This window comes from Oenanthe melanoleuca, chromosome 1A (assembly GCF_029582105.1).
Source record: "Oenanthe melanoleuca isolate GR-GAL-2019-014 chromosome 1A, OMel1.0, whole genome shotgun sequence".
NCBI classification, from domain to species: Eukaryota; Metazoa; Chordata; class Aves; order Passeriformes; family Muscicapidae; genus Oenanthe; species Oenanthe melanoleuca.
Window position 1 is genome coordinate 5,534,305 of NC_079334.1, and position 13,422 is coordinate 5,547,726.

Here is a 13,422-nt window from a genome sequence, read left to right on the forward strand (position 1 = left end):
GCGCTGCTCGGCGGGGCGGCCGCTGCCGGGGCGGGCGCACAAACACCCGCGGGGCGGGGGCCGGGCGGCGGCGGCGGCGCGGGCGGGAAGCGGCGGGGCCGCCCCGCCTCCCTTCGGCTCTCCGGCGGCGGCCGGCGCAGGACAATGGAAGAGGCGGCAGCGGCGTTAGCAGCGCCGGCGGCGGCGGGGGGGCCGTGCCCGGCGGACCGGCCGGGAGTAGCGGCGGCGGCGCTGAGCGGGGAGAACGAGGCCGAGAGCCGGCAGGGCCCGGCGGAGCGCGGCGGGGACGCGGCCCCGCTCAACCTGTTGGACACTTGCGGCGTGTGCGGGCAGCCCATCCAGAGCCGGCGGCCCAAGCTGCTGCCCTGCCTGCACTCGGTGTGCCAGCGCTGCCTGCCGCAGCCCGACCGGTACCTCATGCTGCCCCCCGTCCTGAGCTCCGCGGCCGCCGCCGCCCTCAAGGAGCCGCCGCCGGCGGCGCCTCCCTCCTCGCCCGTCTCTTCGCAAGCCTCACCCCTGCACTGCACGCCCAGTAAGTGTCCCTTGTGCCGTACCCCCCTGCCCTGCCTGGGCGTGCTGCCCTCACCCGCAGCCCCGCGGGTCGCGTTTGGGGCCCGGGAGCTGTCAGGACCGGGTGCCGTGGGCGGGGTGCGGGTGCCCGGCCGCGGAGCTGCCGGGGCACGGAGCTGTCGGGACGGGCGCTGCTCGCCAGCGCCGAGGCTGGCGGCGGCGTTGTGCTTTGGCTTGGTTTGTTTTAATGGTTATTTTTTAAATTTCCCACCTCCGAGGGAAGGCAGAACTCTTGTGGTTTCCCAGGACCTCTCTGTGCGGATGGAGAGGGGCGGTGAGAGCCGGCCTCCCGCTGCGGGCCGCGGGGCCGGGCAGCCCTTGACGGGAGAGCCGGCAGGAATTGGCCCCCGGCCGGCGGAAACCTGAACGCGCCTGATAACAAGGCACAGAACGTAGCGAGAGAGCAGCGTTTGTGTTTGGAGTGATGTTGGGAGTGCGGAGCGCGGCCGGAGGGGAGTCCCGCAGGTGTCAGCGGCGGAGCGGGGCCGGGCGATGATGGCAACGCTTGTCCGCGCGATGGGCAGCGATGGCTCTGCTCATGCATTCATGCACCACTTATCCCTAATTACCGCACCCCAGGGAGAATGCCGTCAGGAAGTTTTGTTCAGTTCCTGTACTGACACAGGAGCCTGTGACAATGTGTTCGAAAAGTACCTATCGATGTGGAATCAACTCCTCCAGTTTGAAACTACTTTACTATTCCCACCCCCCCTCCCCCTCCCGCCCCAGCCCTTTTAGGCTAGGTCTAATGGCTCACTTAGTTTTGTTCAAGGCAGTTTCGTCTTAGAAAAAAGTGCGAACAAGCATCCTGTAGTGGAAGCTGGGCATGGTTTTGGGAAAACTTGTGTAGGAAAGAGGAAGCATGATGGAAATTGAGCTAATCCATAGGTATTGTTGGAATGTGTAGTGAGGGCTCAAGTGAAAAGTAGTAGCTCTAGGTTGACCATTCTTATGTCCTTAGGAAAATTTCAGCGTTCTGACCAAAGATTACCACTTGAATACGTAATGTGTTTGCAACAATTTGTAAAGGAAACATCCTCTTCAGAGAAAGAAATATTTAGAACAGTTAGAGACTTGCTTCAGAATGTCTGAGAAACTCCCAAATATGTTAACAGGATATGTATTCATCTATGTGAATGTCTGTGCTAATATATTCAGTCAGTCTTTAATTTTAGCATGCAAAGTATGTCATAGTCAGACTGCCTAATCAAAAGTTATAGGATGGGAATATCTGTGAGACCCAAAGCCTATATACTTGAGCTTGGTTGATTCAGGACATGTAATTGCTTATAAGTCTGTGAGTAGAAATGGGAAATTCTGAGAGAAACAGAAAAACACAGACTCTGGAGTATGATGAGATATTTCAAGATGAGGTATTTATTTGGGAATAGGAAAGAGGGCTTAGATACAAGCTCAGGAGTTTGTAAGGTAGTGTCAGAGGCAGCATCATCATTGTTTTCTGAGATTCGAGGTCATAAACAACACAGGTCCATTCCCAGATGTTCTATATAAATATAGCAGAAATAGGGATCTGTAGCTGAATGAGAAATGAGATGCATTGTAAGAATTAAAAGATTAGTGCTGTTCAAGCATCTGCTTGATAATGAATCACAGCAACAGTAAACTTGTAGCTCTGATCCCTCCTTTTGACTGTGAATTTGTTCTGTATAAGTGACTTTCACAGGACATACTCTCCCTCATTCTAGAGATTCAGGCATGTTGTATTTTTGGTGACAATTATTTTTACTCTGTTGACTTTTCTTCCAAGCTACTTTCATGCTTCCATACTAGAGCTGCTTGTCCAGTGGGAAGAAGAAACTTACTCTCACTTTGAGACATTTTTAATATCTTTATTTGTCATGTGTTTGCCCTGGTTAAAATGACAGCTTGCAATGGCCAAACTTGGTGAAGTGGATTGCCTACCTTCTCTTTTCCAGCTGGTACAAAAAAAAAACCTGTGAATTTGAAGTTAGGATTGGGAAAAACCCACCTGTTACTGTTTCAAACTGATTATATAGAAGTAATTTGTTACAGCTGGAGGAGTTGTTAAATTCTCACAAGATGGTAGGAAGGACCAAAATGGTGCAAAACTGTCACCTCTTCTGGTAACACATTGTGCAAAATGCTTATGAGGAATGACATGAAGAAGTAAACTGAAGAGTATAGTCTTAGAAAGCTGGATAACAGATGACTCTTATGATGAAAATTACGAAAGTACTGTGACTAAACTGAAGAATTAAACATCAAGGAAGCTGTTTTGTTGGAAGGAATGTCCTAAGTAAGGAACACAATAGAACTGCAAACTATGGAAATGTCCTGAGAGATAAGCAGACAGGCTGCTTATGTGCCTGTGCTGAGCCTCGAGTTTCACAAAAAGAAACCTGAAGAAAGACTCCATTCTACAATCTACCTTGAACAAAAGAGAGGATATGATTTGAAAAGTGTTTCACCAAACCAGCCTTGTGTGTTGAATGAGTACTGAAATTAGCTGAGAAGCAGGTAGCTGAAGAGGTTGAGTTTCAAGAATAATCTGAAGACACTTTTTGTCTTCATTAAACTGTTTCCAAGAAGAAACATTTGTTCACTTTACTAGAAAAAAGTGTGCCTTCAAATTTCAACATACAGAGGAGTTTATTTGTTGGCTCTCTTTCTCTGAAGATTCTAACAACTAATTAAGGAGCTGTGAAAGACTTCAAGCTTGAAGTGAATTAAGAATTCTGGAGTTGCTCACTTGAATACAAGATTCAACATGAATAGCAGCAGACAAGTGACAAGACAAGCACAGGAGTTTAATGTGATAAATGTTAACTAGTATTTCCCTTGCAAAGGGAAGCTGGTGGAGAGGCCAATTGGCATGGATATATTGTATACTGCCACATGCATTCAGTTTTGAAGTAGAATAACTTATATAGAGAAGAAAACCTGGAGTCTCTGATTTCTCTACCATTCCTGAAGTTGAGGTGTTGAAGAAGCATCAGTGTATTATCAGACACCAGTGGTATTAGCACTGGAGAGTTCACTGCTTTCTGAATGTCCAGTGGTAGCTTATTTGCTATAGGTGATATTTTTGATGTTGCATTGCCAAAAAATGGGTTGTTAGACAGAAAATTATGATCTGCAGGGAGTGCTGCAAGAACAGCTCTGTGAATGTGGCACTCACTTGTGAGCAAGTACCTACAGCCACCTACCTCTATTAACTATTTGGCTAAGTTCATGTGGGTTTTCTTCTTGTTTCTCAAATGGCCATTCTTTACTGTCCAGTTGTGTGAGTTACAACTGGAGCACACACAAAAAAGGCTGTTACTAGGAGTCTGCCATTTGCCCCAGTTTTGTCTGGGCTGCACTTCAGTAAGTGAGTAGTAGCCTGTACTTAAAGGGTAGTATTTGTAATGTGCAGATCCTCACAGTACTCTTCTGGAATTTTCAAATGTGAAAGCTGTAAAGTTAGAGATGGCAATTCTATTCCTTCTCAAAACTTTTAAAGTTGCAAGTAGCCTTGTTTGTTCTTTGTCATAGATCTGTACATGAAATAGACTTGGAACTGCTGCAGGGAAGTACTTGTGAATGGACTTGCATAGCAAAGTTTTATATAGGTATCATCACAAAATCTTGCTAGTGTCAATGCCAAAACAGTAGGGGAAAACTTTTATTTTTTTTTTTCTGTAACTGCTTTTTCTGGTCCTCTGTAGCAAACCTGCTAGCAAACAAATTTATATGAATCTGTTAGAAGCATATAATGTTTGGACAATTCCATGATGTAAATTCTTGGGGAATGTCTGGACTAACATTTTAGATATGTTCAATATATGCTGTTAATTAAGGAATAAATAATTCAAAGTTACTAAATAAGGATTCAGAGGTGTTCATGTTTCAGGTTGTTACTTCCCAGAAACATTTGCTTGGCAGTAGAGTTTGAAGTTCTCTAATGATGCAGTGAAGACCTTACCCTTGACATCTCACATATGTGGATGGCATCTGCTTTCTGATTATGTCCAACAGTCGGTCCTTTTACAGACAGCTTCAAATGCTTTCAGCTTCTCACCTGGTCTTTATATCTGGACTTTCTGATTCATCACTTCATTTGACCTTGAAACTACAGCTTTTGACATGAGTTTAAATTTTGTTACTTGTCTGTTTTGTTACTTCCCTCCTTTAGTTGGATAATGATTGAGATCCTTATTTTACCTAGTTTGAAGGATATAATAGTGTCATTTGATCTTTCTTATGGTGAAATTCAATTTTTCTTCCACATCTTGGTAGTCTGAGAAGACTTGAGATTCTCTTTCTGAATTTGCTGCTAACAAATTATTATTTCCATTTCATCCTTGATATTGCCACTTGCTGAAAGTGAATTTTCTCCATCTCTGCTATTACAAAGAGCCCATGTTTTATTTGTGTGGCTATACACTCACACTTTCACAGGTGTGGTTGCCATCTATGCATTCTTTTCACAAGGATCACCTTGTTTCTGCTGTTGTGCCTCAGGAAGTGAATTGTTTAACCTCCAACATAAAGGAGATTTGGGAGTGCTAATATTTGGAAATAGTGTATGTTATAGGAATATGTTTAGTTTTCATTCTGTTTTGGATTTGTGCTTCCTTTGAATTGAAAATTCCCAGAGCCCCAGAGATTGCTTATGTGAAATGCATTTGGAATTGTTACAGGTGAAATACAGTGTTATTGTTTCAATAGCTTGTAAGGGACAAATCTCTTGGTTAAAAAAGTCACAAAGCAAGTAAAAGCTTAAAATATCAATATAAATATTAATGAATAGAGATTGTTTTGGTTTTTTTCCCCCCATTATTTTTCTAGTTAATACTCTTATTTTAGATAAAAGTATACTCTTAAGATATATACAGTAAGATATTGTATAAGTGCAATTTGAAGTAGGGACGTATTTGCCAAAAGTTACTGCTTTCCCTTCTACCAGGAATTCCATAAAAATCTGGAGGCATGCCTATGCAGCCTTTATTAAGGCAGGCAAGTGCATGTTGTGGAAATAAACTTGCATCATGCTTGCTCTGATACATGATTAATGTAAGTATGTAATAGATATTTATTGTCCTATGTATGTAGAATAGTATTTCTAAGGTAGTTTGGATGCATTTGTGTTCTTCTTTTACCTATGGAAAGTGGGAGATTGAAAAGCTGAAACCATCAAGAATATCAGATGAATGCTGAAACAACTGCAGTTGCCAAGCTCATTCCAATTAGAAGCCATAGAAAAATTAGGCTGTACAAGTTATGAAAATAGCTGCATAATTGTGTGAAACTTCTTTTCAGACAAAGGTTTCTCTCCTCAGAGGCCACCCTAGCTCTGTTTCAGTACAAAATCAGCTTATGCTGTCTCTGGTAAGCAGTTAGTACTTTTATCAGTGGAAAGGAATTCTAGATCATAAGATGAAAGGATCATAAGGAAAACAAGTTTATACTAGAGTATTAAAAATTCTCATTTGTGTAACTGAAAGTGTATTGGGTTGTTTGAATGCTTATCATAGAGATATTTCTTAAGAAAATGTCATGTCTGAAGAGCAAGGGAAAATAGTGATGCATCTGTTCATGAAGAGGCAAGTGGAAGAATGTTTTTGTGGGCTAGCTTATTCCTAGGAAAAATGTTCTGAAGAACTACTCAGTTATGCAGCAGGCTTTTAGCTTGGTCTGCTGAATTCCATGAGTACCACAAACTGACCACGTTGTCTCCACTTCACCAGTTTGTTCAATTTGAGAAAGAAATTTTGTTGAAACTCTTGATTCTGAATGTAGTGTTGTTAAAAAAAACTTGTCGTTTTTACAGGACAAATCTTTGTGCCAGTATTGTGTGTGTTTGCTGAGATGCTGTAGGAGGAATTTCCATATTATTTAGTGGAATTTCCCAGTAACGGTAGACTTGTAAAGCTGGTATTTTGCCTGTTGTATCTAATCTAAAAACAAGTCAGGGGAAAACCAAAAGGAACTTTAAGTGAATTCTAAATAGGACTGTATTTCAGGATGAGTAAATGACTAGATTAAAAAATCCACTATTTCTGAAGCTGGAAATTTAGACTTCTTTTAAAGGTTTTTGCAGTAAAATGAAATACTTTCATACAGTAGTGTGGTAGTTTGACCTTGGATGGTTGATGCCCACCAAAGCTGTTCTGTCACTCCTTTACAACTGGAAAGAGGAGAGAAAATGTAGCAAAAGGCTTGTAGGTCAAGATAAGGATGGGGGAATCACTCAGCAATTACCATCATGGGCAGAACAGACTCAGTTTGGGGAAATTATTGAATTTATAACCAATCATAATCTGAGTAGGATGATGAGAAGTAAAAGCAAATTTCAAAAAAACCTTTCCCCCTCCCCTTTTTATATTTTTTAAATATGAAAAAAAATATATTTAACTTTTATGTGCTGTAACAGTCTTCTGATGCATTATTTTTTCTTCTGCAAATTTAAAGGTCGCAGCAAAAATGTTTTCATAGAAGAATTCCAGTGATGCTTTTAAAATTTACCTCTGCAATTAGGTAGCTATGGAGTTGTGTATGTTTAAATATGTACTTGAAGTTCAAATGTACTTTGAAGGCACCAGTGCAATAGTTGAACTGACCAAATTATCTGCTTTTTTGCCTACTGGCCAGAGAGTATGTATAAAACTAAATATTTACTATCAAAGAAAGCATGAAACAGTTGTGTGAAGTAAGGAAGAAAATGACACTATTTTTAGTAGGAAACAGTCTTGTAAAATCAGCTATGAAACCAAAGGTTGAGTCAAGGAATGTCCCTAATTACTTGATACCATCTCTCCAGTGATTCAAGTAAATGCTTATTTGAAGCTTTTATGTGGGAGAAAATTGCATATTACCTTACATACATTACTAACATGATAGAGGACTGATGTTCAACAAGGTTTCTAGTTATTTTTGAAGTTTATCAGTGGGCTATGGGAAAAGGATGACAGTAACCAAGGCTCAGCTCTTTGAACTGCACTCATGGGTTTTGAGGGCCCTTGTTTGTAACGTGGATTTGGGTCATGGAGACATCCTCCTTTAAAAAAAAAAAATCTGCAACTCTAGTGCTGAAGCCTCTCTGAGTGGAAGTACATGGACGGGGAAACGAAGCTGTTTGCCTTCTGAATGTGGAAAGATTTCTGCTTCTGATTAATAACTAAGTTGCCACAGGCAACTTTCTATTAAAATGGAGAGTTTCCCTTTCAACTGTAGTCCCTCAAGTGAATATAGTGCAATTTGAATAAAACAAGACTCTAGTGCAAACACCCTTTGAACTAAAATGATTGCCTAATTTGAAAAGTGACTGTATAATTTTCCCAATGAGCTAACACATCTGTCTGGACTGTAGCTTGTAAAAAAGAAACAGGACTATTTTACCATACATGTTGACTTGGAACCCCTCCCCTGTGTTTTCTAGGATGTCTACAGGAGGTCAGAAAGCATTTAATAAAACTTATTTGATGGGCTTCATTTGTTTCTAGGCATGTGCTCTAGAGTCTGAGTGTGGTCAAGGATGTGTGGAACTGAAATGAGTTGAACTAATTCTATAATCCCGCCCTCCCACAAGTTCATATTGTGCTCAGGTAGCTGCTGCTGAACCTGCTATGTCAGAGTACTTGTAACACTGATGCTCTTAGGGGAGGGAATTTTGGCAGCTGCACAGGGAATGAGTAGGTGAGAAGAAAAGAGGGAGAGAGCTGCAGCACTGCTGGGACTGGAGAATGAGATTTTAAAGTTGGAGCAAGGTTCTAATTTTAAATGCAAGGTGCAGTGCTTTGACAAAACAGCCTAGTGCCAGCAAGTCTGTTACTAGAAATAAGCAGTAATGCAAAATTGTCTTGAACAGCAAAAGTGTGAATTGAAACACATTTTTTTTAACCTGGACTTTGCTTTGAAATGAGTAAACTAGTTGCTAAAATAATGTAGGAATGTAAATTGCATGCCCTCCTCACCAGCTGGTTCCAGGAGAAGGGGTAGCAGCTCTGAATCTTCTTTGCCTTTGGAAAAACTTTAATGACTTGTAACTGTTGTTTCAACAGTTTCCAAGTAAGAGTTGGAATTCCTAGCATTGCCCAGAACACCATTTTAGTCTGAGGACAGTAGAGCAGTGCAGCCTTGGAGAAATAAAGGATGTAACTTAGGCAAACGGAAGTCATGCAGAAGGCAAGTAGGATGCCAGCTCAGCTCTGCAAGGCTGACAAAGCAGAAGTTATGGGAAACAATGATATTGTGCTTACTCAAAAGTGAGGGTCGAGGAACAGCCACCTGAAAAGGACACTGGTAATTGAAGACCACTGAAAAAGACCCCCCAAGAATCCTGCAATGACTCCCAATAAGGGGTGTAACTATGTGTCCTGGTTTGGAGGACAGGTGTCTGCCAATAAAGGCAGGAGCCTCTCTGAAATGGAGAATGTAAATGCCCTCCCTCCAAATTATTGTTAATATTGAAATTAAGGGGCTCTCAGGCAAAGATATGGGAATAGGAATAACGGTTATTTACTAGGAAAATTAAAATAGAAATACAGTATTACAAAGAACAATCCCAAAACACTGACAGAGTCAGAATCCAAGCTGACACCCGTCAGTCAGTCAGGGTGTTGGTAGCAGTCCCATTCAATGGTGGCTGCATCCTCCTGCAGTGGCAGATGTGGTTCAGTTGAAGCAGTGCTCCTGTAGAAGGTGCAGTTTTGCTCTGAAGGTCCAGAGATGATGTGGCAAGGACCAGATTTCCTCTGGAATCCAGTGGAAAATGCTGCCTTGTTCCAAATCTCAGTTTTTATCTAGGTAGGAAAGGCTTGGCTCTTCCCCCTGGCTGGAGCATCTCCCAGTGGGATGATGTAATTTTATCAGTCATACAGTGAGACTCAATGGGCCATTAGCAGAAGGTATCTTCCTGGAGGAAGGATAGGTTGTGGAAAAGATGAAGAACCTTGCCCCACCTGGTTTTAACAGATGGCCCATTAGCAGAATATCTCCCATGGTGATAAAGATCACTGCCCCACCTGGTTTCAACAGGTGGTGATAGAATAGATACTTTTGGTCACATCCTGTATTGCAACCTAAGACACTATGTCAAATAAAGTAATACATATACATCAAGTGAGGGGGATAGCTAGTGAATATGTCATCACTGTGTATGATGAAAAGCTGCTTACCTGATTGATGCTCAGGGCACATGATTAGAAGAAGGATCCTCTGAGTGACCAGTGCACTGCAATAAAGACTGCCTGCTTCCTTATACTCAAAACTTGTTAGATAGTTTCTGTCTGATTTCAGAATCACAGCCGCAAAATGCCAAATTAGGGTAACAGGCAACTCATAAGTTGGACACGGAGATAATCAGTTTAGTGGACAAGCTTTGTTGAATGAATGTAGAGCTGTACAATGATGGGTAGTGTCCTATAGCAGGACCTCAGTAATGGCTAAATGTCTGGGAACTTTGAAACCCTGGGGCTATCATATGTCTGGATTATATTTCTCTCTTGTGTGTTCACAGATTCCTACCTTTTCTTGCTTAAGCAGTTGCTTTTCAGCACTCAATAGTTCTGTTCCTTATTTGCTTTTGTTGTTTGGGGGCCTTTCATCACATGTTAGCAGCTATTGTTCTCACTTGCTTTAGCTTATGGGCTGTTTGTTGAGCTTATTTGCTACAGACTACTTGGCCTTCAGTAGTTCAGTTTTATCTTCCCATTTCGAGTAGGGATCACTGAATTTAGAGTACTTAAATAGTTTAGCTTAATCAACTGTTAAAAGAACTTCATCTCCTTTGAGAAGTTCTAAACTTTTCTTCAGTCCCTTCTCTATGCAAGAAACTCAAATGTGGTTTCAGAGCTTATCTGTTAAATGTTGCTTAATTATTGCCTCAGAACAGACAGAATTCTTTCCTTGGATAAACACAGGTGAAGTTCAGATAGTTTATCTGAGTCAGAGTCCAGAGATGCTAGCTGCTCTTTCTTCAAATATTGCACCTCCAAGTTGTTAAATAGAATGTTTATTTTCTGCTTTGTAGCAAAGGCAGAGTCCAGTCTTGTGAAAGAGTGTTCAGATGTTTCTGGAATGGAACATGTGGGAAGACCTGTGGTCTTTCCACATCTAGCAGTGAGTTTTAAACAAAAAATGAAAGAAAGCAGTCTTTGTTTGTCATAACTCCTATCTGTACCATAAGAATGACTTGCAAGTATTGCTTTTATCACTCAGTAAGTAAGTATTTGATGCATAGACTTTTGGCACTGGCACCAATTTTGTGCATCTTGATGGATGGTGTAGGAAGACCATACTCTATTGCCTTTTGATTTTCAGAAATGGCCTTACAGCTGGACTAGATACAAGTTAGAAGCAAAGCCATGATTTGTGGTAGCTCATGTGTCTTCTAGATTATTATCACAGCCTTTGACACTCAACAGGGCCAAAGATCTCTCCTCAAAATAATGATTTTTAGAAGCTGTTTTGGCAAGATGAAGATGACTTAGTTTATGGGCATCCCAGATGGATTCAGCTGACAGTCTTCTCTGCTGCATTCCATCCCTTGTGCAAGAGCTGAATGTAGTCTGGGTTCTTTAAGAAACTAAATGCTATTCTTGCATCCTTTAAAAGTCCATTTAGCAACAGTATTATTGCTGCATAGTGTTCCAATCTGATTGTATGTATTGTGTGGGTTTTTTTTCCTTTTCCCTGCTCCCAGTTCCATTGAGATGAGGTCAGATTTAAAATGGTTTCTTGGGCTGCCTTTTTGACTGATCTAAATTATTGAGAATATAGTGTAGGTGTAAGCTGCAGTGTAGTGTAAGCTGCAGGATGTCTGGCTTCAAACTTTTACCAGCATATCTGTTGTTCTGGCTTAAAGTTGTGGCTGCTTGTTTTTACTTTTTTTTTTTGTCATTATGCCAGACAAGTGGATTAAGAACCACAATGCTATGGGGGAACAACCCTTGTGATTATTCCTTAAAAATAAAAAAGAAATAGAAGTACAGTTCTAGTCCATTGCCAAGCTGGTATTGGATGCCAAGTGTAGTATTTCTATAACTTTATTATCAATCCTTTGAGGTGCAAGAAGGTGGAAAGAGATTGAGTGAGTCTAAAGGACAGAAGATGTATAAATGGCACTTATGAATAACAGTTTTGGTAGAAGATGAATTTTCTTAAGCTTCATTCTTAGTGCTGAGAGTGCCATACTGGCAAAACAGCTTTGAAAGAGTTCTTTAATTCTGAGAAAATGGAGGAAACCATGGGAAGTCTAGATTTCTTCAGTGGATGTGGATGTTCATTCACATCAGCCAACAGGCCCTGGCTCATGGTTCAGTTCCCTACTGCAGATTACAGCAACAGAAGGAGATACTCCATGGGAACATAAACAGTATCACTGCTGGCTCTGTAACCTGCTGTTTTCTGAAAGCTGTAGGGCAGCTGTTAGAAATCCCTGTTGTTCTTGTTTGATCAATTAGTGCATCTCTTCAACCCAGAAGGAATATGTTTTGTTAGTTACATTCAGTAATTTTCATATTAATGCAATGTCAGAGGAGATGACAACACTGCTTCTTAATTAATGCTGGTTCTTGTAGGCTGCATAGCTATGTGTGAATCTCACAATGCATATATTGGTCCAGCTTGGTAATCCTAAAGCTATGTGGGAACTGGAAACAGCAGGGCACCTTGCTTTTTGAACCCTTACAATGGTGCTGTGGCATACTGGGCACATCTAAGAGAAGAATATAAAGTGAGCTGGCTTTTTGTTGCTGACCATCTACATAAAATCTAACATGCAAGCTAACTTGCAGTATACTTGGAGAATATTCTCTTCTTAGTGACTGGTTTTAGATATTGGAAGAATTCTTGCAATTGAAATTCATGCCCAGTAGTGGATAAGAGTGTTAATGTAGATACTGGAGAGAAGTGGATGTTTTTAAGGTCTAATTAATCTGACCAGGTGTAAACATCTGCTTTAACAAGGAGACCACTCATGACCTAACTATTACCTATGTCTGCAATGACTGAAGGGAACTTCATGTAACATTTAGATAATTCCCACTGAAGCTATTAAAACTTGGCAACACTGCAAAGAAACTTTATCCATCTTTCAGGTGTAAAATTTTATTCTATGGAGTCAGCATAATAAATCAGTATTAGTTTTGTGCTGCCATTAAGAGATGCTTTTTCATAGATGCAAAAATCCTGCCTGTGACAAGCTTTATAAACAACTTTTAAGTATAACATGTAGTCAGAATAAAGTGGATTTGGGAGTCTTGGGTTATATTACTTAAATTAAATGGCTTGGAGCTTTACTTTTTTTTTCTATTAATAATGTCTTGCAGAGCACTCAGATTTATCTGATGTAAATGGCAGGAAATAGGTATCTTTACTGTTTTCTCTTACTAGAAATTTTCATAAAATATTTTTTATGCTTTTCATTGTCTCTGTCCCTGGCAAAAGCAAGCTTTAAAAAAAAAAACCTAGAAAAATTAAAGGTATTGCCAGGTTAAAGTATTTGTTATATAATAGATTTTTAAATATTCAGAATTTATTGATAAATTCATAAATTTCTCTTTCTTGCTGTTGGGGATCTAAGTGCTGGACAGTGTACCTGGATATAAATGTGCTATTACCATACTGTTGTTGAAGAACATATTGAAGAGATATTGATTAGAGACACTAATTAATTTCTATACCCTCTCACCAAACAAAATAACCTAAACAAAGGCAGAGCCTATTATTTTAAATCAGCATATTATCTCTATGTACTATTAAACAGCCATTCCCTGCACAAGTATTTTACAGATAAAGTTGATGGAGTTTTCCATTATTTTGCATCACTGTAATCTGTATTTTGAGATAATTTGAAGGAGACATAGCAGAGGTCTTGATGACTTCTGA

At 40.7% G+C, this 13,422-nt stretch overlaps 1 protein-coding gene across 1 annotated transcript in view; it reads left to right on the top strand.

Moving 5' to 3' along the window:
- The first annotated feature begins 77 nt into the window (after positions 1-77).
- TRIM24 (tripartite motif containing 24) overlaps positions 78-13,422 on the top strand; it is a 53,922-nt gene continuing 40,577 nt past the window's right edge. The window contains exon 1 of the mRNA XM_056510244.1: positions 78-532. Coding sequence (XP_056366219.1) covers positions 145-532 — 388 coding nt within the window. The 5' untranslated portion in view covers positions 78-144. The remainder of the gene's footprint in view (positions 533-13,422) is intronic.